At 66.5% G+C, this 25,433-nt stretch overlaps 4 protein-coding genes across 5 annotated transcripts in view; 2 read left to right on the top strand and 2 right to left on the bottom strand.

Annotated features, from left to right (window-relative positions):
- CHLRE_01g011100v5 (uncharacterized protein) overlaps positions 1-5,535 on the top strand; it is an 11,186-nt gene extending 5,651 nt beyond the window's left edge. Inside the window, exons 11-20 of one of the 2 annotated variants that reach the window (XM_043058302.1) lie at positions 336-413; positions 633-791; positions 888-923; positions 1,195-1,314; positions 1,674-1,771; positions 2,041-2,133; positions 2,538-2,715; positions 2,943-3,026; positions 3,369-3,499; positions 4,015-5,535. In XM_043058302.1, coding sequence (XP_042928217.1) covers positions 336-413; positions 633-791; positions 888-923; positions 1,195-1,314; positions 1,674-1,771; positions 2,041-2,133; positions 2,538-2,715; positions 2,943-3,026; positions 3,369-3,499; positions 4,015-4,096 — 1,059 coding nt within the window. In that variant the 3' untranslated portion in view covers positions 4,097-5,535. The remainder of the gene's footprint in view (positions 1-335; positions 414-632; positions 792-887; positions 924-1,194; positions 1,315-1,673; positions 1,772-2,040; positions 2,134-2,537; positions 2,716-2,942; positions 3,027-3,368; positions 3,500-4,014) is intronic. The other variant, XM_043058303.1, reaches the window with a different exon arrangement.
- A 38-nt stretch (positions 5,536-5,573) lies between these two features.
- Positions 5,574-7,029, bottom strand: CHLRE_01g011050v5 (uncharacterized protein). Its single transcript, XM_043058301.1, has 3 exons — positions 6,902-7,029; positions 6,620-6,799; positions 5,574-6,477 (listed from the first exon to the last, which is right to left on the bottom strand). The coding sequence occupies exons 2-3, from the start codon at positions 6,621-6,623 to the stop codon at positions 6,299-6,301; spliced, it is 183 nt and encodes a 60-aa protein (XP_042928215.1). The 5' UTR covers positions 6,624-6,799; positions 6,902-7,029; the 3' UTR covers positions 5,574-6,298.
- A 3,390-nt stretch (positions 7,030-10,419) lies between these two features.
- Positions 10,420-12,225, top strand: CHLRE_01g011000v5 (ribosomal protein L6). The gene is made up of 2 exons (XM_001689821.2): positions 10,420-10,724; positions 10,878-12,225. Exons 1-2 carry the CDS (start codon positions 10,660-10,662, stop codon positions 11,482-11,484), a joined length of 672 nt encoding a protein of 223 aa, XP_001689873.1. The 5' UTR covers positions 10,420-10,659; the 3' UTR covers positions 11,485-12,225.
- A 2,068-nt stretch (positions 12,226-14,293) lies between these two features.
- On the bottom strand, positions 14,294-24,809 carry CHLRE_01g010950v5 (uncharacterized protein). Its single transcript, XM_043058300.1, has 11 exons — positions 24,568-24,809; positions 24,220-24,383; positions 23,259-23,307; positions 22,433-22,541; positions 21,839-21,965; positions 21,496-21,544; positions 20,875-21,051; positions 19,599-20,495; positions 18,598-19,206; positions 18,244-18,381; positions 14,294-18,014 (listed from the first exon to the last, which is right to left on the bottom strand). The coding sequence occupies exons 1-11, from the start codon at positions 24,652-24,654 to the stop codon at positions 15,900-15,902; spliced, it is 4,521 nt and encodes a 1,506-aa protein (XP_042928214.1). The 5' UTR covers positions 24,655-24,809; the 3' UTR covers positions 14,294-15,899.
- Between the last annotated feature and the right edge of the window lie 624 nt (positions 24,810-25,433).

Here is a 25,433-nt window from a genome sequence, read left to right as displayed (position 1 = left end):
GGGGAGGGGGAGGGGGAGGGGGAGGGGGAGGCTGGGTGGTGGGTGAGGGAGTGAGGGCACTGGGGCGGGGGTTGTAGCTTTCCCAATCCCGAGTGAGAGGGAGGTAGCTTTTCGTGGAAGGGCTGCTTCGCGGCCGGCTCAAGTTGTTGTGGGTTGCAGCCCACCGCTCCAGTATTGATTGCTGGTGCTACACGCCAAGACGCAACCCATTTCTCTCCCATCCCAACCCGCCCCCCCCCGAACGCTTCATGTTCCGCAAGATGGTCTACCGTCTACCATTTCCTTAACTACTTATGAATGTGATCCCTCCAATAATATCACTCGCACGAGCGCAGGCCATCGCCGAGGCCGGGCTGCTGCAGGTGTCGGGCCACTGCCTGCGCAAGGCGCACGAGTACGTGGAGCAGAGCCAGGTGCGGAAGGGGGGGCGGCGGAGGGTGTGTGTTAGGATACAATAACAAAACGGCGCCGGAGTCACTTCCTTGCTACGTGGGTTGTGTGTGCGTGTGTAGAGAAGTGTTAAAGTGTATTTGTTAGTGGAGGTCACTTCCACCCACACCTCCACCCACACCTCCACCCACACTTCCACCCTCACCTCCGCCCTCACCCTCCCTCCCTCCCTCCGCGCACAGGTGATTGAGGAGGCCGCGGCGCCGCTGTCCGCCTACTACCGCCACATCAGCAAGGGCGCCTGGCCCTTCTCATCGCGCGACCACGGCTGGCCCATCTCCGACTGCTCCAGCGAGGGACTGAAGGCGGCGCTCACGCTTGCGCTGCTGCCAGAGGAGCTGGTGGGAAGAAAGGGGGGAGATTGGGGGCGGGGGTGGGAGGGAATGTGGGGAGCGGGTTGGTTGTGTGTGTGTGCATATGTGTGCGAGGGACTGAAGGCGGCGCTCACACTGGCGCTGTTGCCGGAGGAGCTGGTGGCGGGAGGGGCGGCATGGGCGGGTGGGGGTGGCTGGGAGGGGGGGGGCGGGTTGAGCGTAATGTCATTAAAGATCTTGGGCGTAAGAGATTGTTCAAGTTAACCCTGATGACTTCCCCGGAAGCCACGTGCGGGTAGAGCGGTGGCTGGCTGGCCGGTGGATGCGGTGGGTGCTTCACCTCCCAACCTACGGGACTTTACCAACCTGCCTTACCACTGTCCCATCGCACACCCACACCTACAATACACACACGCGCCAACCCCCGCAGGTGGGCCCCGCCATCTCGCCCGAGCGGCTGTACGACTGCGTCAACGTCATCCTGAGCTACCAGAACCGGGACGGCGGCATGGCCACGTACGAGAACACGCGCAGCTTCCACTGGCTGGAGGTGGGGGCGGGGCGGGGCGGGGCGGGCGGTGGGGGGGGGGAGAGGTTGGTGTTTAAATAGCACATGGAAAGCATAGCGCACGTGGAACACATAGCGCAAAGACAGTGTATGCGATGCAGCAAAGCATAGGCGTGTCTGTGTGTGGGTGTGTGTGGGTGTGGGGGGGGGGTGTGCGTGTGCGTGTGCGTGTGTGGGTGTGGTTGTGGGTGTCGGTGGGGCGGTGTTCTACTCCCCCAGCCGCCCGCCCCCCCTTACCTTAGCTGTAACTCCCCAACCATCCCCGCCCCCTGCCGGGGCCCCTCCACGCCCCCAACCCGCAACCCTCCCCCAACCACCCCCCATCCCTTCCTCCCCCCCAGATCCTGAACCCCGCCGAGACGTTTGGCGACATCATCGTGGACTACAGCTACGTCGAGTGCACCAGCGCCTGCATCACCGCGCTGTGCAGCTTCAGGAAGTGAGAGAACGGGGGATGGGGTGGGTGGGGGGCAGTGAGCGTGTGGGAAGGGGTGCGGAATTGTGTGACTGTGTGTGACTGTGTGTGCGAGTGTGTGACTGTGTACGTGTGTGCGTACGTGTGCATGTTGCGCATGTGTGTCCATGGTAGAATGTGTTGGGGCCGGAGTCCTGGGTCCTGATCCCACCCTGTCCCAACCTGCGCCTGCTCCGTCACCTGCTCACCCGCACTCCTACACACGCACCCCCCCCACACGCACACACACACAGGCAGCACCCCGGCCACCGGGCCGCGGAGATCGCCGCCTCCCTCAAGCGGGCCGAGGCCTTCATCCGCTCCATCCAGCGCAAGGACGGCTCCTGGTAGGTTTGGAGAGACCGCGTCGAAGGGAACAAACAGAATGAGTGCAAGGGCGGCTATCCCGGGTTCTACTCTTCGTCAACACCTCTACACCCACGGGTTTAGCCTGTCTTGTCTTGTCCTGCATTTCCCGTGCCTCCGGTTTCCCACAGTACTGTGAATGGTCTTCAACCAACACTCCCTTACCTCCACCCCCCCGTGCTGTGCCTGCGCCTGTGCTTCGCTGAATTCCCTTGTTCCAGCTTGGGCTGGTATACACAACCCCTCCCTCCCCTCCCCCTCGCAACTGCCGCCTCTGCCTGCGCTCCGCTACTTTGGCGCGGTTCGGTTTAGTTCGGGCTGGTATCAACAACCCCTCCCTCTCCCCTCTCCCCCCCTCCCCCGCCTCCTCCCTCCTCCTGCGCAGGTACGGCTCCTGGGGCGTGTGCTTCACCTACGCTTGCTGGTTCGGCGCCACTGGGCTGGCGGCGCTGGGGCACACGTACGCCAACGACGAGGCGCTGCGGCGGTGCGCGGCCTTCCTGGCGGACAAGCAGCGGGCGGACGGCGGCTGGGGCGAGAGCTACCTCAGCTGCCAGGACAAGGTGGGGCGGGAGGGGGAGGAGGGAGGGAGGAGGAGGGGGAGGAGGAGGGAGGGAGGAGGGAGGAGGGGGAGGAGGGCATAGGATGGGCGGTGGTCACACGACAGACTATCAAGTGCACAGGGTCACTCGTTTCGTTTGCCGTGGCTGCATCGCATATTCAGTCTGAGCGCTTGTTTTTCCGTGTGCCTTGAACAACCATACACACACACACTCTCACACCCCCCCAGGTGTACAGCCACCTGGAGGGGGACAGCCACGTGGTGAACACGGCCTGGGCCATGTTGGCGCTCATGGCGGTGGGATACCACAAGGTGAGGGGGAGGGGGCGAGTGTGTTTGTGTTTGTGTGTCGATGTGTGGTTGGGTGTGGGTGGGTGGGTGGGGGTTCAGGGCATGTGTGTTAGGGGCACGGGCGGCAGCGTCAACACATGAACAGCGCTGCCATGAACATGTGCGCGACAGTGGCACGGTGGTGGGACGGTAGGTGGGAGGGGTGGTGGGCATGGGGCACGTACAGGTGGGGTTGGGCTGAGCTGGGGCGGCCACCGCAGAGGCGTAATCTCAACACACACGCACATGCACAAAGCGCCTTGGCGGGCCTCGTCAACACATACACACACGCGGCCCCCCACACACCCGCCCCCCTCGCCCCAGGTGGACCCGGAGCCGCTGCGGCGCGGCGCCGTGTTCCTGATGCGCATGCAGCAGCCCAGCGGCGACTGGCCGCAGCAGCACATCAGCGGCGTGTTCAACCGCAACTGCATGATCACCTACGCCAACTACCGGTGAGGCGGGCAGGCAGGCAGGCAGGCAGGCAGGCGGGCAGGCAGGCAGGCAGGCAGGCCCGCACAAGCGGGGGGGGCCTCCGGCGAGGGGGGTTACATTCATGATTACTAATGAAGGGGGGAGGCTGGCGGCACCTCCGCTCAGCTCCCGGGTCCAGGCCCACCCGTGTGGCCCAGCCCAGCCCAGCCCGGCCCAATTTGCTTCGCGCAGCTAAGTGGGAGCTCCGACCCACAGTCCATCCCTCGCACTTGCCCACCTGCGTCCTTTCGTGCCTCAACCGGCCGCCTGAGCCCCTGGGCATGGGACCACGTCATTTGACCCTCGCCCGCAGCCTCCGCCCCTCCTTCCTGGCCCAGCCCCGCACCCCATCGCTAGTCATGATTGTAAACCCCCCTCCGTCCTGAACCTGCAACGCCCACTCTTACCCCTCTTCCTCCTTCATCCCTTCCCCCCTTCCCCACTTCTTAACTAATCATGAATGTAACCCCCCTCCCTCCCCTCCCTGCCGCCGCAGCAACATCTTCCCCATCTGGGCGCTGGGCCACTTCCGGCGCCTGGTGCTGCTGGGCGAGGAGGAGATCAAGATCAACAGCTGAGCTGCTGCTGGGCGAGGAGGAGATCAAGACCCACAGCTGAGTTGCTGCTGGAGAGATCCGCAAAGCTGAGCTGCTGTGAGATCTGCAGCTGAAGAGGTCCTCAGTAGCAGCTGGGTTGCGGCCCGCAGCTTGGCGCTGAGGGGATGAGCACTAAATCCTTTTCCCTCGTGAGTTGTTAATGCCGGGAAGCGGCCGTCTTCTTTTTACATGCTATATAGAGGAGTTGGACTGGGACTTGGTGTTGTTTGCTGTTTGTGTAGTGGCGCGTTGGAGTGTCGGACGTGCTATGAAATCACGGCGGTGTGACTGCACGGCCGTGGGTTGCTCCCGGGTACGTAGTTGTAATACCTAAGGGGTGTTAGGAAGCGAAGCGCGAAGCTAGATAGGTGTGCTTGAGCGTGTGCGCGCGGCGGCCGAGTGGCCTGCCGCTGCAGAGGGGCTGTTGGGCGGGCCCGGGTGCTGTGGGGGCCGAGTGTTGAAGGTCTGGGGCCCGCAAGGGCGGGCGCCGCAAGGGCGGCACGCGATGCCTTGGGGGACTGGGGTGAACCAAGCGCGGGGTGAGGAATATGAGGCGTGCAATTTGGAAGACTGGTTGAACGAATGCGGGGTCGCATGGTGCTTGCTCAAGTGCCAAATGAGATGTGCGCGTGCAGTTTCGGATTGGCTGTCGGCGTCAGGCACGCCGCAGGGCCATTGCTGTACGCAGCAGAGCCGCGAGCGCGGAGCCCAATTTTGTCGGAGGCATGCGTGGGCGCTGCTGACGCCGTGTGAGCAAGGTGTGTATGAGGCGCGGGGAGTCAAAATGTGGAGTGTGGAGTGAGCGTGGGCACGGGTAAGGAGCCGTTGGCAAGTGCCGGGCGGAGCGGGGCGGACCTACAGTCCGGGCTCACTGCGGACATGGCCACCGTGCAAAACGAAGCAACGTGCGATGGGACAGGGTATAAGGCAGGTTGAGTTAAGGTGTAACCCGCTAAAGGAACGTCGGGCCAGAAACGGAAATAGGTTAAGCGGTTTGTGCCGGGCGTGTTTCGTGTGTGCGTTCTTGTGTGCGTTGGGCTAGCTTGGGGCCCCAGCCTCGCCTTCCTTGTACAGGTTTGCAATGTGCGTTGCAATTGGCGCCGCAAACGGCTCGCCGCGTGCGTTTTACATGGCACAACACAAGTACATCTCCATGCGTGAATGTTGGTCACGTGCATGAAGACTGCTGGCTTTGTGGCCTGTTGAGGGCTGGGAGTGGCTGTTGGGCGGGCTAACCGTTATGCCCATATTGCTGTGCGTCAGGCACTCAGGCTCCGGCCTCACACACCCTGACCTCGCCACTGGAGTACACACTAGTACACGGAGGGCCACTTGTGGGCACCCTTGACCCCTGACCCGCCCTGCTGCTGTCGTGCTGCAAACACTGCTCTCAGCCGAACGCACTCCGTCCACGGCCAGTCCTTGAGCTCCCCACGGAAAGTGGACGAGTCGGCACGTGATTCTGGTAGCATTACATACTAGCAGCTGCAACACCCAGAACTGTGACCTGCCGATACCCGGATGTAAGGAGCCCTCACACTACGATGCCAGTGCATCTACCTGCTCCTACGCTACTGCAACAGTCCAACATTGCTTTGCGGTCCCTGCATTTCCAGCATGCATCTCACGCTGTCATTGTGCAACAAGTTAAGGTAACAAGGAGGTGTCGGAGGAAAGCACATCGAACGTAATCTGTCAAGGGTCACTGCTGGGTGCGACGGATGCATCTCTCAGTCATTCTGTCAACGCTGCCTCTTGGCTGTGCTGCCAGCGAACACCAGCACAATGGACAGCACACGGTGGCACCCAACACCCAATACAATATAACGGTTAGAATCACACCATGGGTACTGACAACATTTCTTCCCGCACTCTCGTGGGTACTCCAGCGCAGGTGCTGCGGGTGGTGGCTGGTGACGGCGCGGCTGCGGCACACCTGCCCCGCCCCACGCGGGCCGCCCATCTTAACCATCCGCTGTAACCCCCCAGCAGCCCTGCGCCAAGTAACCTTAGCAGCGGACCTATCAGGCATCGTGCAACCGACTGGCAGCACACGCGCGGCCCCCCTCCCCCCCGCACCGGACACGCAGCAGCGCCACAATAGGACCCGCCACAAGCAGGTGCCAGGAGGCACAGATAATAATATAAACAGTAGAGCTGCTTCGGTCGTCTGCGCGCAGCAGATTATGGTACAGTTTGCAATCGTACAGCCACGCGGCTGCTGCTGCTGCTGCGCTGCTGCTGCTGCTGTGGCTCGCCTGCGCAGCCGCGGGGCGCAGGCAGGGAGCCAGCCAGCGCTGCGGCCGAGGCATCAGCCGCGGCCAGCTGCTTGCTGCTCAGCAAGTGCATGGCGGGGTCATGGCCTGTAAAGCGGGGCAGACGGGGGAGGAGCGGAAGGTGGCGGACATGGGAAGGGCCGACGCAGCGGCCCGGCAGCAAACTTGTCGCCACAATTGCACGCTGCACATGAGCACCCAGAGGCTGCTCAAGAACAGTTTAACCTACCCATTTCATCAGGTTAAGGAGCAGCAGGACCGTGATGAACATGGCCACTTGCGTATCCCCGTTCCAGCTCAGGACCGGCGTGGTCTGCTGTTGCTGCTGCCCTCCTTGAGATGCCGCCTTAGCCGCGGACGCATCGCCACCAGGGCCCGCGTTGGGCCGCTCACCCGCTGGCATGCTGGCCTGCACGCGTGGAGCACGGAGATAGCCGTTTAGTCAGCTACAGGCGTTTACACAAAGCTGAATAATGGAGTAAAGGTTGCTACGGCCATAGACACGACATGCCTGGCTCGCGAGGTTGGGCTCTGCAGTTGGCGCGCTCGAGTCCTGGAGCGAAGCAGCAGGAAACAGCCTGGGCCGCTCCTCTAATCAGGGAGTTATATGCACACGTAACTATGAAGGCAAGAAGTTTGGTGAGGGTTAAAGGCAAGCCGTGCAACTGCAATGCATGCGTTTGGCAGCGTTCTTGCCAGCATCTCAGCGCTACACATGCCGAGGAGAGAACCCTCATGCTTACTGATTAGGAGCGATTTGCTTTCAGCCTGAGCACCCAGTGACTGAACCGCGGGACCCCGCCGCAACAGTTGGCCACAGGGTCAGCGCAGGTCAAGGCTGGGTTGCGTGTCGCGTGTGGGTCGGAAGCACGCGCCGACGCGCGCAGCGGGACCTGGCTCGGCCCTGCGAACCAGCCCCCACCCTCCAACTTGCAGGGGGCTTATGGCCATGTACCTTTCAGCCACGCCGTGCAGGCTAATTATGTGCACATGTTTGAGAGTGGAGGCCAGAGGTGACAGATGGACACGACCCACCTGCGTTTACCACATTGGGAGTGCTAGGTTCAGCCAGGCCCCCGCGCGGCGCACTCCACGCACTCCGCAAGCTTCCAAGCCTTAACATCACGCCGCAAGCGTGTGCCCCACACACACCAAGCCACGGTCTGGACCTCTGAAGGCACTGGCTGCCAGCCAAAGCGCTTTTTGTCCGCGGGTCCAGTCCCTCAGTCACTCCATCACCACAGAGTCCTTTGCAAGGCAGGGGTGCTGCCGTGTTGAAGGCACCCGGTGGCACTTTGGGGGGGGGCTGAGGAAGTGAAGAGCTTCATGTGGGGGCGGGGCCGTAGCCCGCAGGGCCGCAGGCCAACCACGGGAACACGTACAGGCGGCGAGCACCTAAGACCTGAGTGAGCTTGGGGTGAGCCCCACGGTGGGCCCCTAGCCCGGCGCGCCGCCTTAGGCCATAGCATGCACTGATGCAGGGCATCATGGAGGGTGGCCGCAGGCCACCGCACCTGGCCGCTCGCCAAGCGCCCGGCCGCCCGTGGTGTGGAGGCAAGCGGGGCGGGTAGGCGGGGTAGGTGGGCACGATCAGCGCACCTCCCCGGCACGGTAATCAGCACGTGCCCGTGTAGGGAGTAGGGACACACGGCGGCGTCCGCGGCAAGTTGCTAGCGGACAGCTGACAGCGGCACACGTGCAGGTTTGGAGCGCGGGCCGCTGTATTTCAAAGAGCACCAGAACAAAGCGCAAAGACTCGCCACTAAAAACGAATGTGTGTTTGAATGTGTGTGTGAATGTGTGTAAAGAGCACAAGGAAAACGTTGCGCAAAGACAGTGTATGCGATGCAGCAAAGCGACGGTGAATGTGTGTGTGTGTGTGTGTGTGTGTGTGTGTGTGTTAAAGAGCACAAGGAAAACGATGCGCAAAGACAGTGTATGCGATGCAGTGTGTGTGTGTGTGTGTGTTAAAGAGCACAAGGAAAACGTTGCGCAAAGACAGTGTATGCGATGCAGCAAAGCGACGGTTTACGGATGTTACCTGAAGTTACCTCGCATACCTGCTGCGGTGAGCCGCCGGTCTTACCAACCGGAAATCGCGCAACCCCCGCTACTCTAACCTCGAGGGGGGATTAGTGTCCACACGCTCTCAAGGGTGCAAACCCATGCATGTGCTCACGGTACCGTGAGGCCCAAGCACTCCTACAATTCCTAGCTCCGCGTCGCTACTCCTGGCCGCTAAGTCCAAGCTCCCGCCCAATCCTCGATGAAATTCTCACCTACGAGCGAATAAGAAAACAACAGAGCACAGGGCGGCAGCAGGGGAGTGTCACGAACAAGAGCGAAGGAACATGTTAGCGCGGCGGCGCGCGACGAGCAAGAGCAAACACGCAGCCCAGTCCCAGCCCAATTAACTATACTAGGGGTTGCGCGATTTAGGAAAGAGACGGAGGGTGGGCGACCACGAGCAAGTAAACAGGCGGGGGACGGCATGGGCGCATGCATGACGGCAAATGCACGTGTGTGTGTGTGTGTGTGTGTGTGTGTGTGTGTGTGTGTGTGTGTGTGTGTGTGTGTGTGTGTGTGTGTGTGTAATGGCGGCTTTTCCCGGGCCCACACCAGCACGCTGGACAGCGCCCGGCACAGGTGCAATGGCGCCGGGTGCAACGGCCCCCAGCTGCCCTGCCATGCCCATGGGTGGCCATACCCTCCGCCTCCCGTGCAGCTTCTCCCAGCGCCGCCCAAGATCCCCGCCTGCCCACGTCCCTAAGCGCCTGCGCACCACCACAGGCACTGAGCGTAGGCGCATGAGCGACACGAGGTTGAGCATGGCGGTGAGAACCACCGGGCGCAGTCATCCTCATGCCGCAGCGAGCACGAACAGAACGCAGCGGCTTCCCCGCCAGGCTGCCTAGCGCCACCGCCGCCAGGCCGCCGCAGCCACCGCCGCGTTGCATGTCCCGCTCCCGGGCTAGGGCTCGGCCGGCACGGTGCGGTACTGCATGTCGTGCGGTACGGCGTGTCTTGCTGTGTGCCGTGCATCCCGCGATGAGCACCGTGCCGCCCGGGGGGCAGCTCGGTGGGCGCAGCTACTCCGGCGTTGCCGTCTGAACACACGTGCACACCCGGCCGCATCCGCCTCCCACAGGCAGCCGCTCGGTGGGGGCCCACACACACACATGCGCGCGCTGCCCGCCCCGGTCTGCGGCACCGGTGCCCGCGCAGCCAGTGCCTGTGCCAGGTGCCGCTGCGCCAGCGACAGCCCGCGCGCGAGGGAGTGGCCCCAGCGGCGCCGCCCCAGCCCTGGCAGGCCCCAGCCCTGGCAAGCCGCTGCAAAGGCGGGCGCTGCAAAGGCGGGCGCTGCAAAGGCGGGCGCTGCAAAGGCGGCGAGGCGCCGGCGCCAGCCATCCTGCCGCGCGCAGCGCTGCTGCCTGCATGGGGAAGCCAAGGCGCAGGGCGTGAGGCGTGATGGGCTGCGTAGCATCCTGCCAGACGGAAAGGGGGCGCGTGTAGGGTTGCACTGGGGAGGGGAAGGCCGCGGTCGGGCTAGCGCCACGAGCCCGGAACGGTAGCGTTGCAGCCACACGCGGGGTAACCCTGAGCCCCGATGCAGCGACCAGGCTCTTGCATGCTGAGTTGGCCACAGCAGAAGGCTACCGTAGCAGCGATACCAGCCTGTCAAGAGGAGATGGGCTGCGCTGTTGTGCGTAGGTGGCCTGCAGTCGATGTCTACTGCCGTTGCGGGACCCCAGGCAACGGCCTGCGCCATCACAGCCTGCTGTCCCTGCAACCCCTGCAACCCACCCACACACATGAACCAAGAGTGAGTCTCTGGGAGCAGGTACAGCCGCCGGCATGTTCGCAATGCAGCGCAGAGGGGCAAAGGAACCGGTTGCCGTCGGCCCGCCAAGTGGCGTGTGGGGGAGGCACACGCTGGGGAGTGTCTGAAACCGCTTCCGACGCAGAAAGTCCTGGACGATGGCTTGGCGACAGTCCATTACGTCTCATGACGCTAGTCCTATGCGTAAACGGATACTATAGCGGCCTTGCGGGAGAAATCTGGTCGCGATTAGGTCTACTAGCCCTCAGAGAGCCTCACTGTCGCAACTATTGTATTAAGGTATTAATATAAAGCCAGTTTAGCGTCATAGGATTGGGAAATGTGGGCTATGCCGGCCGCCCCCATTCCCCATGCAATGTGACTCGCGAGACCCTTCACAGCGGCAGGCGAACACCACTCTCTCTCTTTCAGCAGGTGGACGTAGCACCATGGCCAAGCCCGCCACTTTCGTTGCCCGCGGTATCACCGCTGAGGGCCGGGCCAAGACCTACAAGTGAGCGCATTTCCGGCGGGTTGCTTGTTGCCGGCGGCCCTCGCAATGTTTACCTGTATACCTTTGCAGGTTGAAGCGTCCTGTGTAGTTATAGCGCACTCTTCGGCTGTGTGGGCGCCGCCGCAATGCTGACCGCCGCTTCTCTGTCTGCAGGCGCAAGGGTCTGTGGGCGATCAAGAAGAAGAACGGCGGCAAGTTCCCCGCGCCCGCCAAGAAGGCTGTGGCCAAGCAGGCTGAGGGCAAGGCTCCCCGCTTTTACCCCGCCGATGATGTGCCCAAGCCTCTGTCGCACAACGCTGTGCACAAGCAGACCAAGCTGCGCGCCAGCATCACGCCAGGCACCGTGCTGATTCTGCTGGCCGGTCGCTTCAAGGGCAAGCGTGTCATCTTCCTGGGCCAGCTGCCTTCGGGCCTGCTGCTCGTTACCGGCCCGTTCAAGCTGAACGGTGTGCCGGTGCGTCGCGTCAACGCCGCGTACGTGATTGGCACCAGCACCAAGGTGTCGCTGCCCAAGCTGGACCTGTCGAAGTTCACGGACAGCTACTTCAAGGCGGTGGAGAGCAAGTCGAGCAAGAAGGGCGAGAAGGAGTTCTTCGACCAGTCGGAGGCGAAGAAGAACGTGCTCAGCCAGGAGTACATCGCCAACCAGAAGACCCTGGACGCCGCTCTGCTGCCGGCCCTGTCGGCCGACCTGAAGGGCTACCTGTCGACCCGCTTCACCCTGAAGGACGGCGACCGCCCGCACCTGATGAAGTTCTAAGCGCCCTCGGCGGGAGCTAGCAGCAGCATCGGAGCCTTGGGACTGGCGAGCGGCCGCAGGCGCGCGCAGGGGTTGGAAGCTGGAAGCGTGGAGAGGCGCAGGAGCAGCGGCGGGGGGGGCTGGCCCGACCCCGGGGGCGGCCGGCCGCCCCAACCCCCGCCGCTTTGGAGCTAGGAACAGTAGTCGGAGCTGCACCTGCGGGAAGACGACGTTCGCGTGTGTAACGTCAAAAAATTAAGAAAATTCTCGAGCCCTAGGTCCCGCCGGTGGTCGTGTTGGGGTTTGGCAGCGCGTCGTGGGGACGACAGCAGCAGCAGCAGCGGGTGTGCGTGTCTGTCTTGCAGCAGCCTCGGTACCAGCAGCAGCAGCACCAGCACCAGCAATACTCTGACGCAGCTTACATTCAGCAGCAGGTGTAATAGCGCAGTATTTGCAGTTGGCTATCGTAGCAGCGGCAGCGTGAGCGGCTGTGGTGCATGTGCGGGTATCGTCTCACAAGGTGAGTAAGGGGGCAAGGTGGAGGGGCCTGGACGAGCCAAGGTGGGGACGAACGCGTGCGGGCGGGCGTCGGCGTGGGTGCGTTTTGAGCGTGTTGGGTGCGTGTGTGCGGTCGTGCGTGGCGTTGCATCGTGTGTGGTCGGGAGCGGTGTTGTGCGGACACCGGGCAGCTTACACGGCAGCGTGAGCGGCTGCCGGCTGCGTGGAATCGGCGTGGGGTTGGGGATGAGTCACTGGCGGATGAGTCGCGCGGCGCGGCCGTTGTGCTTGGGCGCAATGGCAGCAGCAACGGCGGCGGCAGGCGAGGCGGCTGGGATTGAGACGCTGGCGCATTAAGCAGCAACAGCAGCCACGGCGGTGCTCAGCGGGGACCACGGGGGCCTGGACCGGCAGCAGCAGCAGCGGGCCATGGGTTGATCACCGGGGGGGCGAGGGTGCACTAGCCATGCGCGGACTGGCGGCGGGCGTGTGCTGGCGGCCAGCGGCTGCTGCGCAGATGCAGGGCGGCTGCTGTAGCAGTGGCGGCAGCAGCAGCGGCAGCATAGGAAACTCGCCACAGTCGCAGTGCACTGCAGGGCCGCGCCGGGCGGCCGGCAGCTCAGGCGTTCCGAGCGCGCGCAGGCTCGGGGGCTTCGGATCGCAGCGGCTTCTGCAGCGGCAGCAGCAATGTCCAGGCGGCGTGGTGCTGCGACAGTGGTGCGAGTTGGCCGCCGTGGCGGCATGCAGCATGCGGATGCAGTTGATTTGGCCGTGTGCTATTCCGCAGTTGCAACGGCGGCGCCCAGCTGCGGTCGCGGTTGCGGCGCAGCACTTGCAACCTGCTGCCCCGCAGCACCGCCAGTCAGCTCCTGCCAGTCACAGCCGTAGCCTTCGATCCGAGCGCTGCAGCGGAGGGGGCAGGGACAGGGAGAGGGGCTTGCGCAGCTGCAGCAGCCGCAGCCAAGGGCGTCACGGCGCCGCGCGATGCGGCGGCCGCATGGGCGGCAGGTGGGCGGCGGCGGCAAGTGCTGCTTGCGGTCGTGGCGGAGTGTGGCACCGCGGCTCGGTTTACTCCGTGTGACCGCCGCGCCCGCTGCCATGTGCCGCGGGTGCGCTGCCGCCGGCGACAGTCGTGTCTGTTCATCACGCGCCGGTGCCCCCCACCTGTGAGCGCATCACGGCGGCGGTCGCTGCGAGCTGCATGGGCCCGTGCAGCGACGCCGCCTGCACCAGCACGGCCAGCAGCAGGGGTTGGGGAAGCAGCCGCTCTGCAGCAGGCCAGGGGCCGTCCCGCTGGTCCGCGTGGGGTTGTGCCGAAGAAGGGCAGCGGGGCGTGATTGAAGCGTGAGCGTGGCGTGCCGCGGTTGGCGTTTGCGGTGCTGCCCCAATTGTGCGTCGATGTTGTGCCCGTGTGTTGCTGTCCCCGCGTGCGGCCGGTTGACTCGTCGGGCGTGTTGTCATGCGGTGTTGGCGCGTGGGGGCTCTGACTTTCGGATGGGGTTCGGGGTTTGCGCAATTGCTGCTTGCATGTGCTCTTACGCAGCTACAGCAACAGCGGCAGGACTGCACAGCAACAGCCAGTCGTGCAGCACTGCAACGATCTGAAGCCAGCGGTTACAGCTTTGCATGGCAGCAGACTTCGCATCAAAGTGCCAGCTGTCGGGCGCAGCAGAACTCACAGCTCTGGCCGTTGGCTTCCCACGATGCAGCAGCCAGCGCAGCAGCAGGCAGCTTGTCAGCTTTAGCGCGCTCCGTTACTCATCAGTGTGACACGTGGGTTCCCAAAGAAGGGCGGACAGTGGAACAGGGTAAAGCTGGCGGGGAAGGAGTGGGATGGCCATGGCGGACATGGTGCATGCGCCCTCTTAGAAAGCTGACACATAGCCCCAGCCGGACTAAGCATACATGCAAGGGGCTGGGGTGGGGAGACCTGGGCTGTGCTGAGCCTGGCTGAGCCAAACAAGGCGGAAACACCGGGTTATCGAAGATGCTTTAAGGGTTGCAGCGGGTTGTAGGCTTGAGCTAGCACCCAGGGAGGTAGCACCGGGACGTCATGATGATGCCGCAGTCAGGGTATGCGACAGCCGACAGGTCCGCGTTGAGCTGTGCCGTGGCGGGTTGCTCACATCGGGGCTCGACCTGTGTTCACACCTGCTCAGATGTGGCTGGGGTAGCTATCGACACTGCGCGGGCATGTCTGGAACCGCGGCCCATCCCCGGTTGGGGCGGCCATCAGCACCCCTGGCCATCAGGGCCGGGAGGGGCAGGCGCGTCCAGCCCCCACACCTGCCCAGCCGCGTACAGCAATCCCGCCCATTTCGCACGCTGGGCGCTCCAGCCTACCTTACATGAATCACACGGAGGCAGCGTCCCCTCCCCTCATGCTTCCGCCATGCGCCACCTCTTGGTGCGCTCTGATGCTGTGTCGCACGCAATGCGACAGGTCGTTATGCCGGTCCCTGCCTCGTCCCTCCGCCTCCTGCATGCTCCAAACATTGCCGCCCGTGTGCGATACGCCACTGGAGCCCCCCATTCCCTGTACCCGCCATCTGCCCAATCATCTATCTGCGCATCACCGCAGCTGGTCACGGTGCGCACTGGGCGCAAACTCCCGCAGCGCATCCTCCGTCGCCGCCTCGACTTACGCCGTGCGCCGCGTCACACAGCCTACAGACCGCTCACTGTGCTGCGCTACACTCCCCCACACTGAATGTGTCTGCCTCGCCGCAACCCAGGATGCCATGCCCCCGCACCGAGCAGCCCTGGAGGGCCCTGCCGCCACACAGCCAGGCCAAGCTGCTGCCGCCCGCGCGGCAGCGGCGGCGGCAGTGCCCGCAAAGATAATACCCCAAATGCAAAACACGCACTCACACACGGCCCCAGTATCTCCGGCATCTGGGCGGTTTTCTTCCGTTAATGTTTCAACACAGGGTCCCACACACGCAGCCGTCTGCTTTCGTCGTCACTTCGTGGCCTAGACAGCGCAGCAATTTTGCAAAAGCCTGTTTGCAGTGCGCCGGCAAAGCAACTGGAGCACGTTATGTAATGTGAGCGCCGGGACCGGCTCTGCCAGGGCAGACTGCACCAGAGGCCCCCACGAGTTATGCAAAACGCAATAGAAAGCCGAGAGCAGAAGCGCGACCCACAACGACAGTGGCTTGCATCGTACTTGTTCTGGAGCGAAGCGCTCGGGAATGCACGGCATTAGCATAACGTAAATCAAAACAGGCCCGTTAGAATCAGCCCAAAATACACGGCCGCAACCGCAAAATAATTGAATGCGCGGCGTGGCACGCCTCGATCTCTCTTGGCCTACGAAAGTCACACATACTGATGCATGGGCAGGGGCGAGCAGCAGCACGGAGAGCAGGTCTGCATCGCCAAACGCATAGAAATTCACCCCCTGCCCCGGGACCTCAGCTGCCATATGCATACACACGTGTGTGGATTTGGATCCGTTGCGTGCCCAACCGCCACAGCAGCAGCAGCCTCAGCCATGCTTTCTCCCCGGTCGCCTCACCTTTCCCCTTGCCCCACCCTGACTAACAGATGCGGCCTGGCCCGCTGAGGCCACAAGCCCAGTCACACAACCCCAGCTCTGTCCGCCCGCCTGCATGTCTGCCATCATGTGATATGCCTAACGTCATGCACGTGCATGCCAGGCCTGTACTGCAGCCGCAATGGCGGCGCGCCCCCTGCTGCTCCCTGAACCCCCTCCTGCGCTCCTGCATCCCATCCCTCCGCGGCCCCTGCCCCACCACCACCACCACCACCACCACTTCGTCCACCTCCACGGCCCCCTAGCCCTTTTCTGAACGCGCGCGGCACGTCGCCGCGCGTCTTCTTCCAGCCAACACCTGCAGCTCCCACCCCCGCCTCCACCTACACCTCCTACACCTCCGCCCCCACCCCCAAACCTCTGCCAGCCGCCGCGCCGCTCACTGCTTCACCAGCTTGAAGCCGCCGATGAGGCCGCGGCAGAAGGGGCACAGCGCCGGCTTGAAGGTGTTGAGCTTGCACAGCTCCCGGCTGCAGTCCGTGCACAGCCGGTGCCCGCAGCCCGTCACGGCCAGCACGTCGGGCTGGTCAAAGCACACGCCGCACACGCCCTCGCCACTCTCACTGGCGGCCTGCGACGACAGCGCGCGCAGCAGCGTCCCAGCCATGGCGGCGCCGGCGCCGGCGCCTCCGGCGGCGGCGGCAGTGGCGGCGGCGCCGGGAGCGGCGGCGAAGCCTGTGCCGGTGGGCTGGCGGGACAGGGTGCGGCCGCCCGCATCCGCGGCGCTGGCGGGAGTGCCGCTGGCGGCGGGCGTCAGGATCCCCGCGGCGGCAAACGGCGACGCGGCTGCGCCTGCAGCGGCAGCAGCGGTGCTAGGGCTGGCTGCGCCGGCCGGCGTTGGCTGCGCCTCCGAGGCCGAGGTGGGCATGACGGGGGCCGTGAAGGCGAGCAGGTCGTGGCAGGCGGCTGGCGCCGGCACCGGGGAGGGCGCCGCCGCAGCCGCCGCGGCCACCGAGGCGAAGGGGCTCAGCTCCGCGGCGACGGCGGTGGCGGCGGGCGTCAGGCCATCGCCGCCGCCGCCGCCGCCGCCGCTGCCAGTATTGCCGTCGCCGCCGGCGGTGAGCGCCCTTGGCGGCGACGCGCCCAGCGGCACCGCCGTGTCTGCCATTGCGGGCCCCCCGCGGCCGTGCCACGTGACCCGGTGCTCCAGGAAAGCGCTGCCGCCCGCCGCGTCGCCACCACCGCCGCCGCCGCCACCACCGCCGCCGCCGCCGCCGGAGCCGGCGCGGGCGGATGCGTCGCCGCCTCCGCCGCCGACGCGGTAGGAGCCATGGCCCTGCAGCGCGCCGCTGCCGGCGCCAGCGGCACCGCCGCCGCCGGCGCGGGAGGACCGGTCCACCCAGCCATGCCCCACCGCCCCGCGCATCAGCCCTTCTGCGTCCGAGCGCGCCCGCTGCAGCGCGCTCGCAAGCACCGCCGGCGGCTGTGCCGGCGCGTACGCGCCGGCGCCGCCGGCGCCGGCCGCGCCGGCTGTGCCGGCTGCGCCGCCGGCTGCCGCCGCCGGCGGCAGCCCCGCCGCCGCTGCCGCCGCGTCCACCGCCGCCGCCGCCGCCGCCAGCTCCTGGTGGTCCCGCAGCAGGTCCTGCAGGTCCACGCCCTGCGTCAGCTGCAGCAGCCGGTAGCGGCGCAGCACCTGCTGCGGCGCCTCCGCCAGGTTGGCAAGCATCGCCGCCACCGCGCGATCCAGATCCATGGCGGCGGCGGCGCCGCCGGCGCCGCCGGTGCCGGCGGCTGCGCCGCCGGCTGCGCCGGCGCCCGCCAGGTTTGCGATGGTGGCGGCGATGCGCTCCGTCGCCGCCGCCGTGGTCGGGCTGGCGGGCGCACCGCCGCTGGTGTTGGCGGCGGCGGCGGCGGCGGCGTCGTTGGACAGACGCGAGCGGATGATGCTGGCGGCGTCGGGCAGCGGCTGCACAGTAGCGCCGCCGGCCGCGCTGCAGGCAGCGCCGCTGGCGCCCTGGAAAGACAGCTGCCGGCTCGCCTCGTGGCCGCTGGGCTCCGTGTGGAAGGACGGGTCTGCGGCAGCCACCGCCAGCGGCGCCGCCGCTGGCGGCGGCGACGCCGCCGCCGACGCCGGCGCGGGCAGTGTGCCGGACCGCCGCCGCCAGAAGCCGCCGCCGCGAACGGAGCGGCCGGCCTGCGGCGAGTCCGGCGCGGCGCCTGGGTGGGGCTGTCGCACGCCGCGGCCGCTACGGGAGGCCTCGGCTAGAAGCGCGGCTTCCGTGCCGGCGCCGCCGCCTGTCGACGGCGCCACGCCGGTCCGGCGGCGGCCCCACAGACCGCCGCCGCCGCCACCGCCGCCGCCGCCAGCAACCGAGCCCTCCGGATTCTGCGGCACCGGGCCGGGGGCCAGGGCCGGCGCGGCGCTTGGCGTGGCGGCGCCCGCGGCGGCGGCGGCGGCGGCGGCGGCGGCGGTTGCGGCGGCGGCTGCCTCTGCCTGGTCGTGTGGCTGGATGGCGAACAGGATGTCCTCCAGCTCGTCCGCGTCCTCCAGGTCCTGTGACCACGTCAGCGAAGTTATAAGTGTCAGATGACATCGTAGTGTCAAAAAGGGCACACACGAAACCCTGCTCCTGCCACTCGCCTCGCCCCGCCCCGCCCCGCCCAGCCCAGCCCAGCCCCGCCCCGCCCCGCCCCGCCCCGCCCCGCCTCGCCCCGCCCCGCCCCCAACAAAACACAACAAAACCCCCTCGGCAGCCCTGCTGAATCCCACGAACCCTCCCCACCTGGTCCGACGCAATGCCCATCTCGCCGCCGCCGCCGCCGCCGACGCGGCCGCTGCCAACCGTGCCCAGCCCCGGCCCGGCGCGGCGCTGGCGGCCGCCCGTGAGCAGGCTACGCAGGCTGCGGGAGCGGCCGGGCGCCTGCGTGCGGTGCGGCCCACGGGGTACATGGGCACATGCGTAATGAGCGGGTCGGGAAAACTCCATCAAGGGACCTTTACCGTATCATGCATGCGACTACCGACCCGCATTCGGAGGGTGGGACGGGGTGCCCCCCTGCTTGCCCAAATTACCCTGACTCGAACCACAACCTGCCCGACCCCAGGCGCCGAAAAGAAAGCACACGCTCTCGCGCACCTTGGCAGCGACGCCGTTGGCGCCTGCTGCGGCGGCGGCGCCGCCACCGCCGCCACCGCCCAGCAGCCGGCTCCGCCGCGCGCCGGCCGCCGCCGAGGCCGACGGGTCGGGACTCCCGCCGCCGCCGCCCGCCGCAACCACCTGCGCCCGGTTGCGCTGCGCCGACGCCAGGCTGCCAGCGGGCGGCAGCGGCAGCGGCCCAGTGCCCGGCGGCGGCGGCGGCGCAGCGGCCGCCGCCGCCAGCGGCGGCGTCTGGCCGGCGGCGGCGGCCGCCGCCGCCGCCGCCTTGGCGGCAGCCGGGTCGTCGAAGGGCTCCGCGGCAAACATGGCGAAGGCGGAGGCGCCGTCGTTGAAGGTGGGAGCCGAAAGGCCGCCGGCGGCGCCAGCCGCCGGCAGGAACGGCGACAGGGGCGCGGGCGGCAGCGGCAGCGGCGCCGCCTGCGCGCCGCCGGCGGGGCTGGTAGCACCGGGGCTGTGCAGTGCTGCTGCACTTGCACTTGCGCCGGGCTGGCCCAGCGACGGTTGGGCGCTGATGCCGGTAGCGGCGGCGGCGGCGGCGGCGGCGGCACCCAGGGGCTCGCCGGAGGCGCGGGCGCGCGCGATGGCGTCCTGTGTGTGCGGGGGGCGTCAGAGGAGGGGTCAGTGGTGTGTGCGTGTGACGTCAGTGAGCGGCGCCCGCACGAGGAGGAGGGGTCAGTGGTGCGCGGGAGCAGGCGGTGGTGGTGGTGCGTACACGGTCCGGTGGTGGCGTTGCCGGAGCTGCGGAGCTGCCGGCAAACGGCTCAGCACAGGCGGAACCCACAGTCCCAGCACACGGCGCAAGCGCCCAGCTCCCAATCCCAAACGCAACACCGCCCATGGCTGGGCAGCCCCAACGCCCGCACCCGACCCCACCCATGCTCAGTCCTCATGGGAAGGGCGCAAACCGCCAGCCCCCGCACCCGCACCCACTCCTTCTCCCGCACCCCCATGCACCCGCCCCCACGCCCGCCCCCACGCACCGGCATGGGCTCCACAGTCAGCGGGTCCGCATCCCCCGACGACCCAGCCGACGGCGGAGACGACGACGTCCCAGACGCCCCCTTCACGCCGCCGCCGCCGCCGCCGCCTTGGCCGTTGGCCTCCGCCGCCGCCGCCGCCGCCGCCGCGCCGGCGCCTGTGACCGCCGCCATGGCGGTCGCGACCGGGCTGACGGCTATGGCGGTGGCCGGCGAGCCGCCGGCGGCGGCAGCATTCTCCTGTGACGCGCGCGCCGCCAGGATCCGTGCCGGATCCTTGCCGGCGGCCGCCGCCGACGCCGCCAGCACTGCGTCCAGGCTGGCGGAGGCCGCCGCCGCCAGCGCCGCTGCCGTCGGCACGCCTCCGCCGCCGACGCCGCCGGCCAGCGCCCCCAGCGCGCCGCCGCCGCCGTGCACGGAGCCATGCACGGACCGCTCGCGCATGGACGCCGCCGCCGCCGCCGCCACCGCGCCGCTCAGCGCCGCTATGCTCCCAGACCGCGCCCGAGAGAACGTGCCGCCGCCGCCGCCGCCACCGAGGCCTCCGCCACCGGCGGCAGCGGCGCTGCCGGCGCCGCCGCCGCCGCGGCCCGGCGCCGCCGCCAGCGCCGCCAGCGCCTCGTCAATGTCCGACACCAGCTTGGCCTGCAGGACCTTGGCCGCCAGTACGGCAAGTTTCGTGACGCCGTACAGCCTTGCCGTACTCTCCATCTCGGCGGGCGACAGAATAAAACTGAACGGCACGTCGGGGTGTAGCAGCTCGGCCAGGTGGTTGTGGCCGCGCGCAACCGCCACGTGGTACGGCAGTTGGCGGGCGGCGTTGACGTGGCGGCGCGGGTCGCGGCGGCGGCGGTCGTGCACGGGCGGCGGCTCGGAGCCCTGCGGCACCTGGCTCTGGACCTGCGGGGGCGGATGGACGGGGTTGTGGGGATGGCTGAGTCAGGCAACTGGTACTGGTGACGACGCAGACGAAGCTTGCGAGTGGTTTCCGGTTCTGGGCCTCGACTTGGAAATACCGTGCAGCTGACTCTCCCTCCACAACACAAGCCACCTGCCCTGCCCTGCGTGAATCCTCCCTAGCGCTATCCCTTAACAACCCCACCCCCGCCCCCACCCCTAACCCCTCAACCCCACGCCTAAACCCCCCCTCCACCCCTCCACCCCTCCACCCCAACCCCCCCCCTCCATCCCCCTGAACACCCCCCCCCCATCCCCACCCCTCCACCCCCTCACCCCCTCACCCCCTCCACCCCACCCCCGCCTCCACACCAACACTCACGTAGGCGCTGAGCAGCAGCTTCACCACGGCCGCGTTGCCCTTGTGCGCCGCCAGGTGCAGCGGCGTGCACTTGAGCGCCGACACCACCCAGTCGCTGCCGCACGCCACGTTGCGAGCCGACAGCGACGCCTCGTAGCTCACCAGCGCGCGGATGGAGGCGGTGTTGCCGGCCCACACCTTTTTGGGGGGGGAGAGGGGGGAGCAGGAGGGGGGGAGCGGGAGGGTGCGGGTAATGGGAGTGGGGAGGGCGGGAGGGGTGGGGGGCGTGCACGACTGGTTATGGGGTAGCTATTCATGCCGACGGTGTGTATTAAAGAGGGGGTTACATTCATGACTAGTTAAGGAAGTGGTAGAGGGGGTGGGAGGATGGGTGGGCGGGTTGTGCTGAGTTTGCGGGGTGCTCATGGCTAACGCCTCGCCACCTCTGCCCACCTTGGATTCTTGGGCCCATCGATCCAAGCGGGCTACACACACCCGCTACCCTGCCCCCTGTAACAGCTGCCCGTGCGGCCCCACTCCCACTCCCACTCCACCCCCAGGGCTGGTTCTGGGTCTTGGTTTCTTTGGGATTGCACCCCACCCACCCCACCACCCCACTCCCCACACCCACCCCACCCTCACCGCGTAGTGCAGCGGCGTGTAGCCCGAGTCGTTGCAGATGTCCACCAGCCTGTGTGTGCGCGCAGTGTGTGCGTTTGTGTGTTAGGATAGCACAATGCGTGTTCGTGTGTTTGTGTTTGCAGACCGCGTGTGTGTACATGTCAGGGACAGCACACCCAAGCCCCGGCCCCCATCCCCCGCCGCACGCCCCATGCGCCCACATCCAGTTCCCCGCCCCCCACCCCGCCCCCCGTCCCCGCCCCCGCCCCCGCCCCCGCCCCCATCCCCGGCCCCAGGCACCTGCCACCCCAAATCCGCCCTCCTTTCCCAAATCCTCCTTCCCTCCCTCCCCCGGTTCCCTCACTTGGTCCGGCTGGTGTTGGGCCGCCGCAGCGCCTCGCCGCTGGGCGGGGGGCCGGCTGCGGCCAGCACCGCCCGGATGACGTCCACGTGGCCCATGCTGGCGGCGTAGTGCAGCGGAGTGCGGCCGCCTGGGGGGAGGGGGGTGTTACATGCATGACTAGTTAAGGAAGTGGTAGACGGGGGCAGGTGGTGGGATGTGGGAGGGTCGGGTCGGGTCTCCAGCCTCCGGACGTCAGCATACTGCTTTACCTCATTCCGTTTCTTCACATGACCGGCTACACCCCAACCATCTTTGCGACCCCCTCTTCACTCTCCCCCACCCCTTCCCGGTGCAAGGATTGGTGCAGAGAAGTGTAGCGAAGAGGGAGTTGCAATGTCAAAACACTGGGGGGAGGGGCGGGTGGGTTGTGGGCGGGGCCGGGTCGGGTGTCCAGACTCTCGACTCCCTACGGATGTCGGCTTGTGATGTAACCACCCCGTTCTCCACATGACCGGCTACCCCTCCCCCCAAATGTCTTAACCTTGCCACTCCCCTCTTCCCTTTTCTCTCTCTCTTTCCCCCCCCCCCCCACCCTTCCCTCCACCACGCCCTCACCCAGCTCGTCCCAGGCCCAGGGCATGGCGCCCAGCTTGATGAGCGCCGCCGCCACGTCAGCATTGCCGTAGATGCAGGCGATGTGCAGCGGCGTCTGGCAGCGGGCGTCCTGGGTGGGGGGGGGACAGGGGGACAGGGGGACAGGGGGACGGGGGGGGCATGGGGGGACGTGATGGGGAGGGAAGTGGTGGGGAGGGAAGTGGTGGGGAGGCAGGGAGGCGGTGGGGAGGCGGGGAGGGGAGCCGGTAGGAAGGCAGGGAGGTAGAACAGGCAGGGACGGGAGGCGCTCTAAGCATGAATGACTGACCGACCGCAGAGGAGTCGGGAGAGGATGGGTCGGTGGAGCGAGAAGGCGGAGCGGACCACACGGCAAAGGCTCAAGACAACGGGAGGACGGGGAGGACATAGCTAGGAGCTAAGCCCTCAAGGCCGACAGCGCCGCCAGCCGCCCGGCCCCTGGCATCACAGGGCGCACTGCCAGCAGTGTTCGCGGCGCCAGCCCCACACGTGCCCAGAGCCCACCACGAACGGACACTCGTAAAGATACCCCCGCTTTGCTTGCACATTCGCCTGCACAATGCCGACCCTGCCCCTTTTTATGCTTTTCCAACACATGATGGCGCGGTCTGTTTCCCGGCCCGACACCCACAACGCACACACGGCACCGTTCCTCGTGTCCTAACACAGCGCCGTGCCACGCTTGTACACACACACACACACACACACACACACACACACACACACACACACACACACACACACACACACACACACACACACACACACACACACACACACACACACACACACGCGCGCGCGCGCGCACCTGCAGGTTGGCGTAGGCCTTCAGAATGGCGTCCGTGGAGTGGCCCATCCTGCGGTGGGGGAGGGGGTTGGGGTGGGGATTGGGTGCGGGGATGTGGGGGCGGCGGGGGGACGGCCGTGAGAGCGCCGCCCCATGCGCGCTCATTCTCATGCCTACTGGAGCCCTAGGTTCCTGCCAAGCCCCCCCCCACACACACACACACACCACACACACACGCACACAAGTGCCGGCCGCCTGGCCGCGAGGACAGCTCAGGCGGCGCCGCGGCGCCACACGGCGGACCACGGGTGCTGGACCACGCATCAGGCACACACACACACACGCATGCCACCTGACACGGCGACACCCGCAGCCCGGCACCCCTACCCCACAGCCCCCTGCCAACCCGCTCCGTCAGCCCCCTCAGATTCGCGCCCGTGTGTCAGCCCCCAGGCGCCTTCCAACATGCTGCGCGGCGCCCCCACTCAACCCGCCTTTGCACTGCCTGCCTTTCCTTCTAGCCAACCCCGTTAGCTGCGCAATCTCCGAACACAGCACGGCATCTGCGTGCAGCTTCAGACCCGACCCACATCAAACCTCTGGAGGCTGGTTGGGCCGCGGCACCCTTGCCCCGTGCCGGCCGGCTGCTGGCCACGCCCCTCTCTCCAAAATCCTTCATCCCTTCGCCACCCCGACCCCAGGCCCCGCAGGCGCGCAGCGCCGTTCGTGCAAGCTCGCCTCACGAGCCGCTCGCGATTGCGCCAGGCGCTGTGTGGCTGGGCGAGGGGTGCTCTACTGGGCCGTACTCCGCGCTCCCAGGAAAAAACTACGAACGCGCAACCAGGTACGGCCCAACCTGCCCACGAAACCCTGCACACGCACACGCGCTTCGCCCCCCGGGCCCGCCCGGGCTCCTGCGCTTGCCGAGCCCCGCCACGCTAAACATCGTCGTCCCTCCCCGCTTCGCACTTCCAAAACGCACCGTAGCAGCTTCTTCCACTGGTCCGGTCCAGCGGGATTATACCGGACCGCCTCCACCACCGTCTCCAATACGTCCACTCGCCCATAGCGCGCTGCCAGGTGGAAGACGCTCTGTCCATTCCACGTCTGGGCCCTGTAGCCCCAGTCCACGTGCTTTAGGATGGCCTGCGAGAGGCAGCCCAGCATGATGCGGTGGTTAAAGTTCTGGCCTCTGCGAACGCCCCCCGCGCGAGTTGGGGTGTAGAAATGTGCAATATGAAATGAAGCTAGCCACTCATCGCATCCGCAAGCGCGCTGCTACATGAACGGCATTCAATTACGTGCTTCCCGCGACACCGCCCCGCTGCACCTGCTGTACTTGTCCACAGTCACCATCCTTTGCCGCCTTGAGGAAGGCAGCTTCCTCCCGGCCTGCTTTTGTGCATGCACTTCCCATTGTTCTCCACCGTCTTTACCAGCGCTGCAACTCTATACTGTCCGCATCCGTTGCTATACGTTGGTATAACATTCCAAAGGCACAACCTTTTCGTGGAGGCACGGTTTAGAGTTCACAGAGCTTACTGAGTGAGCGCGTGGGCTAGCTAGCTTCAGAGAGAGATTGGGTCAGAGTTATCGCTGCTGATGTGATTGTGCGAAACACTGTAGCAGGCGCGGTGGCGCTAGGCTTCCAGAATGGGCGCACATGATCATCCCAGGCCCGGTGCAGGACTCCGGTGCCAGCGCAGCCCCGGCCCAGCCCCCCCCCCCCCCCGGCCCCCCCGCTCCCACCCCACCCCCCGACGCACCGCCGCTCTGCTGTGCAATTGCCCTTCCAAACAATCGCACATGCGACAGCAGGTCCATGGAGCACGGACGCACCCGAGAAGGCGGGGACCGCAGTAACGCAAGGGCTGGACAGGGCTGACCTGGCCAGGGAGCCCCCCTGGACCTGGCTGACCTGGCAAGTCCCAATGTCGCCGCATCCGTGGCAATTCCAGCTGTATGCGTTCTCAAGGCCACAAGTCATGTGCTTCAACACCGTGGCTTAGGAGAAGCTCGCGCCCAGCACGGGTGCACCGGGGGCGCCGTGCGCTGCAGCCTCCGCGCTCGTGGGTCGCGTGCCCATCCCCGTTGCTACCAGCTGCAAGACCATGATGCCCCTTCGCGGGCGCACAGGATTATGCAGGTGGCAGCCAGTGCTCGTATCTTCCATCTACACTGTAGAAATCTGCCCAA

The sequence above is a fragment of the Chlamydomonas reinhardtii genome, chromosome 1 (assembly GCF_000002595.2).
Source record: "Chlamydomonas reinhardtii strain CC-503 cw92 mt+ chromosome 1, whole genome shotgun sequence".
NCBI lineage: Eukaryota > Viridiplantae > Chlorophyta > Chlorophyceae > Chlamydomonadales > Chlamydomonadaceae > Chlamydomonas > Chlamydomonas reinhardtii.
This window is presented reverse-complemented; position numbering and strand designations above follow the sequence as displayed.

Excerpts from the sequence above, each read along its gene's own strand:
- CHLRE_01g011000v5 (XM_001689821.2), top strand. The coding sequence starts at position 10,660 with ATGGCCAAGCCCGCCACTTTCGTTGCCCGCGGTATCACCGCTGAGGGC. Across the intron at positions 10,725-10,877 it reads GGCCGGGCCAAGACCTACAA|GCGCAAGGGTCTGTGGGCGA; the intron begins GTGAGCGCATTT and ends CTCTGTCTGCAG.
- CHLRE_01g010950v5 (XM_043058300.1), bottom strand. The coding sequence starts at position 24,654 with ATGGGAAGTGCATGCACAAAAGCAGGCCGGGAGGAAGCTGCCTTCCTC. Across the intron at positions 22,542-23,258 it reads AGGCCTACGCCAACCTGCAG|GACGCCCGCTGCCAGACGCC; the intron begins GTGCGCGCGCGC and ends CCCCCCACCCAG. Across the intron at positions 18,015-18,243 it reads TGGGCATTGCGTCGGACCAG|GACCTGGAGGACGCGGACGA; the intron begins GTGGGGAGGGTT and ends ACGTGGTCACAG.